This window comes from Cyprinodon variegatus, unplaced genomic scaffold (assembly GCF_000732505.1).
Source record: "Cyprinodon variegatus isolate N-32 unplaced genomic scaffold, C_variegatus-1.0 Scaffold369, whole genome shotgun sequence".
NCBI classification, from domain to species: domain Eukaryota; kingdom Metazoa; phylum Chordata; class Actinopteri; order Cyprinodontiformes; family Cyprinodontidae; genus Cyprinodon; species Cyprinodon variegatus.
Genome location: NW_015150822.1, coordinates 508,693 through 513,098, shown reverse-complemented (window position 1 = coordinate 513,098; position 4,406 = coordinate 508,693). Strand labels below are relative to the sequence as shown.

Sequence of the window (4,406 nt, the reverse complement as noted above, 5' to 3'; positions counted from 1 at the left end):
TTTTCAATTGAAAAATCTTCCTGGATGGTAAACAAAACGTCTTCAAACTTGAAAACAAAGTCCAGTGGATTGTTTTTGAACTCTTTGGAATGCCAAAAGAGTCAGCCACTCCAGTGCGACAAAGTGAGTGTGATAATACTGCATGTCAAACCTGCAATAGGTTCTCATTAGATAGGATTATATAAGAGATATTCATCATAGTCCTTCTTAGCAAGATAATGGTGAAATTAGTTTATAACAGTAATTTCCTAAATTAAGTTTACCAGGAATTCATAAGTGGCATTTAGGCACACTGTCCTGGATCGTCCTCTTAACATGTTAATGATTTCTTTAAGGTTCTGCAGTGTGATAATTGCCAAAAGAGCCAGCCAGTTCAGTGCAATAATACTGCATGTCTTTTACAGTCGTTGGAGTGATTTGGCAGGGGAGGAGCTATATGGGGGGCCAGGGGTGGCCATGGCCACCCTTAGTCAATCATTGGTCACCCCTTTGACCACCCCTACCATTTATTTCCCTCTAATACAGATGGTGGCAAAACATTTTCATTTTTCAACAAAAACACTGTGGTTAATTATGCACATCAATATACTAACATTAAAGATGATAAATACAGAATTCATGCTCTTTTCAGAACTAGATTTTGGGTTTTATGGGGTAAAGAGAAAATTATGTGTCTCTGCAAGTCATCTAAGAGTCTTCAGTGACATCATAGATAAATACAAATGTTAATAAAAACTTATTATTATTGATAAAAGTAGGTAAGTAATGACTAAGAAAAAGATGTTTGCCCAAATCTCAAACCTGAAAGAATTTTATCCACTATACCTTTTATGTAGAAAGTACGAATATTTGAATATATTCCTCTATTTGTTAGCAAAGGCTGTGGGAAAGTATAGTTTGTCTTTATTTAGAAAATATTGATGTTTTGCTCATTAATTTTCCTGTTGGAACAGTATAGCTTGGAGGCTTGGAGCTCGTCTGCCTGGCTGTGTGTTTCGTGGATGGGGCCGCCTTTTACAGTTGCTTTTTGTATCTCTGCTTCTGTCTCATTGAACCCCAGTCGGCCTCGGCAGACGGTCGCTCACACTGAGCCTGGTTGTGCTGGAGGTTTCCTCTCCACTGTCGCTACAAGCATGTTTAGTGTGAGGGCTTGCATTGGAGTCAACCAGTCGATGCAAACAACAGATTTTCCTTAGATAGAAAACTTTGAATCAATTTGACTGTATGATCAAGTGAACTGTAAAGTGCCTTGAGATGACGTGTTGTGAATTGGTGCTATATAAATCAATAAACTGAATTGAATTGAATTATAGATCGACCCTGAGGTTCTGGTGCCTATCTACTTTCGGCCACCCCTCCCTGTACATTGGTTATTGCCTGGCCACCCTTATAAAAAATGTTCTGGCTACACCTCTGTGATTTGGCCTATTGTCAGAGTGGGTCAGAGTAAAGAAAGTAGCAGTTTAAAGAAGACCAAAAGTCCTTAGAAAACCTCTTAAAACACAATATCATATGTTTTGAACCCTTTGTTCACCTCAACAGATGAATTGCATTCTCGAGAAAGGTGGCGTTAAAATAAAACACTTTTATTTTGAATTATGCCAGCTTCGTACTTCCGTCTGAAAGTCAATCTGAGGTTCGTATTCCTTGGGCGAAAGGACGTCGCGGTGGAGCGGTCTGAGTCCAGCGATGAACGCGACCGAACAGAAGCTGGCGGAGCTGGTGCGCGAACACCCGAACCTTTACGACCAGTCGCGGCGGGACTACAGGAACAGTGTGAAAGGACACTTAGCGTGGAAAGAAATCGGGGCCGCCATGGGCAAGTCCGAAGAAGAGGCGAAGCTGTTGTGGAAAAATTTGCGTGACAAGTTCTGTAAAGCAAGAAAGCGACTGGTCAGGAGACAGTTCCCCCAGCAGGAAGAAGGCGACATCCCGTGGGAGATGCAAGTCCCGGGGCTGTTTAGCCAGATGGCCTGGCTCACCTCACATGTTAAACTGCGGGCGGAGGTCGCAGAAGGCATGGGGGAGCTAGAAGAGGTGGTTTAAAGAGCCATTTACGCTTCTAAGACAAACAGCTGCTGATATTTGACCCAATAATGCGCCTCATTCAGTTTCCACCTTCTTTTGTTTGAACAAAAGTAATAATAATAAAAAAGGTGAAAACACCTGATCACCACTACCATTTACAAAGCCTAGTTAATTGTGATTTTTCATCACTGGCGGTTAAATCTAACAACATCCGTTTGTGTCCCTTCAAAACAAAAGACTAGCTGTTGTAACAAGATTTTTTTTGTTTGTTTTGCATTGATTTTTAAGCTCAATATATTTTTCAAAACAACTGCATTTTAAATTTAAGAAGTGGAAAATCAAATGATAAACCATAAAAATAAATGACTAGAACAAAAAGCATTGAAAAACTAATAGTTGTTGATGTGAAGCTAGAAAATAGTTGATATAAAAAAAACAATGAACATTACAAAAAAAATATTTGTGTCTGATACTGATAATGATTGTATTTAGATCAACATTGAAAAAAATAAAAGCAACAATTAAGATATCTTTTGTTGCTTTGCACACTATAGTGAAATGCTGATTGTTAAATGAACTGAAAGCATGAATTGGATCTAAATAAAATAACTTTATTATTTGGCTTCATGCACATTTGGCTCATTTGTCTCCTTTTTACTGGATGAACTGATTAATCCAGGTTTGTGACCATGGTTATTGAGGTCAGTTCATGCAGTAAAAAATTACAGGAAACAAAATAGCTGTCATGAAGTAGTGAGGTTGTGCATAGAGCCCATAATGCTATGATAATATCAATTACAACTTATCCACATTTTCTGGACTACCTCTTTCTACAATTACACTATCTGAGGTCTATTTCAACTTTCAACAGATAAAAATGCTGCTGGGGATACTAATTGTAAACTCCAATTACAAAATCTGCAAATATGTGTTTAGAGCCTTCATCTGATTGATGGACTGGAAATTATTTTCCTGTATGATAGTTAACGTAGTCCAGAAGTAAAGTCCCAACCTACACCAAATCTCAATGGTCAAGGCAAGGTTTAAGATATGATCGAGTCGATCCAGTACAACCAAGTTATTCAAACCGGTTCAAGTTTGTATAAATATTTTCATGCCACATCTGTTTTGCAGCATTTACTGTATCTCATATGTTTTATTTTGCCTTTTTACACTGATTATTTTGTTTTTTTGTGGCATACAGACAACTGTAAGAGGGGACGACCTGGAAAAAGAACAAGAGGAAGACAAGAAGAGGCTGCTGGATGCCCTTCCAGTTGTCACTACCAGTTTTGCTGTTGCAGAGCCCACTCCAAGCTCCCTAAAGATCATTGAACCATCTCCTAAACGCAGAAGACAAATAGCCACAGAAACTGAAATAAGCTCTGCAGACATGTTCAGCAGTTTCAGAGATGAGGATGAACTGTTTTTGCTCAGTCTGCTACCCTCATTGAAGAGGCTCACCATTAAAAAAAGGATGGAGGTCCGGATGAAGTTCCAGCAGGTGCTTTATGCAGCAGAGTTTGAGGACTGAACTCTGGCTCTGGATCAATATTCTAACTATACAGTCCCCCACAGACAATTAACTTATTTATAGCTGTTCCAAGTTGTTTATAATTATTTTTGTAGTATTATTAGTATTTCTAATGTTTACAGCCTGGGCAAAGGGACAGAGAAAAAAGATAAAATCTTGATTTTTGTTGGACTGCCTTATCTCTCATGAATAAAAATAGTAATTTTGATTTGATTTACTTTAGATGTAATCTCTATGTGATAAAGGGTCACACTGGTTCTTCCACGCCAGTTCTGCATAGCTTACGGCAAACAGGATTTTTATTAAACATGTTAGAATTGAACAGTCAAGCATAAATACTCCAATGAAGCACTAGTTATGCCTTCTCATTATGAAGTATTGTGCCTATGTTTTTTTTTTTTAAATCTAATATAAAAAATCTAAATTTCCTTTTTACTCGGACGTATACAGTGCCTTGCAAGAAGTTTTCCACCCTTCTATCACATTTTTACTACAATTCTTTTATGTTTTATGCAATAAATAAATGCACATATATATTTTGTGTTACATTTTCCCTGATGCAAACCCGGCGTCTTTATAGCTGCATCCATGTTTAACATGTTCTGGGATTCAGGCGGGGTTTCAGGATCAGACATCATTAATGATCTCACAGATCCCTTCACTTTCGAAAAAGCTAATCAACAAACATCCTTCTTTGCCACAATCAACAACTTTGCTTCCTGTATTCATCAGTTGTTCACTGATAAACTCAATCAGCTGATTTTACTCATGGCCCGCTGGCTGCTTTCTTTGTTCGTCTGTGAGTGATCGGCTGGATCCCCCTACCTTGTGCTTTTCTTCAACT

The 4,406-nt window shown here is 38.3% G+C and overlaps 1 protein-coding gene across 1 annotated transcript; it reads left to right on the top strand.

The window, feature by feature from the left end:
- Window positions 1-1,618: 1,618 nt before the first annotated feature.
- Window positions 1,619-4,098, top strand: LOC107092143. The gene is made up of 2 exons (XM_015386461.1): window positions 1,619-2,037; window positions 3,233-4,098. Exons 1-2 carry the CDS (start codon window positions 1,690-1,692, stop codon window positions 3,560-3,562), a joined length of 678 nt encoding a protein of 225 aa, XP_015241947.1. The 5' UTR covers window positions 1,619-1,689; the 3' UTR covers window positions 3,563-4,098.
- The last annotated feature ends 308 nt before the right edge of the window (window positions 4,099-4,406 follow it).

Excerpts from the sequence above, each read along its gene's own strand:
- LOC107092143 (XM_015386461.1), top strand. The coding sequence starts at position 1,690 with ATGAACGCGACCGAACAGAAGCTGGCGGAGCTGGTGCGCGAACACCCG. Across the intron at positions 2,038-3,232 it reads GCATGGGGGAGCTAGAAGAG|ACAACTGTAAGAGGGGACGA; the intron begins GTGGTTTAAAGA and ends TGTGGCATACAG.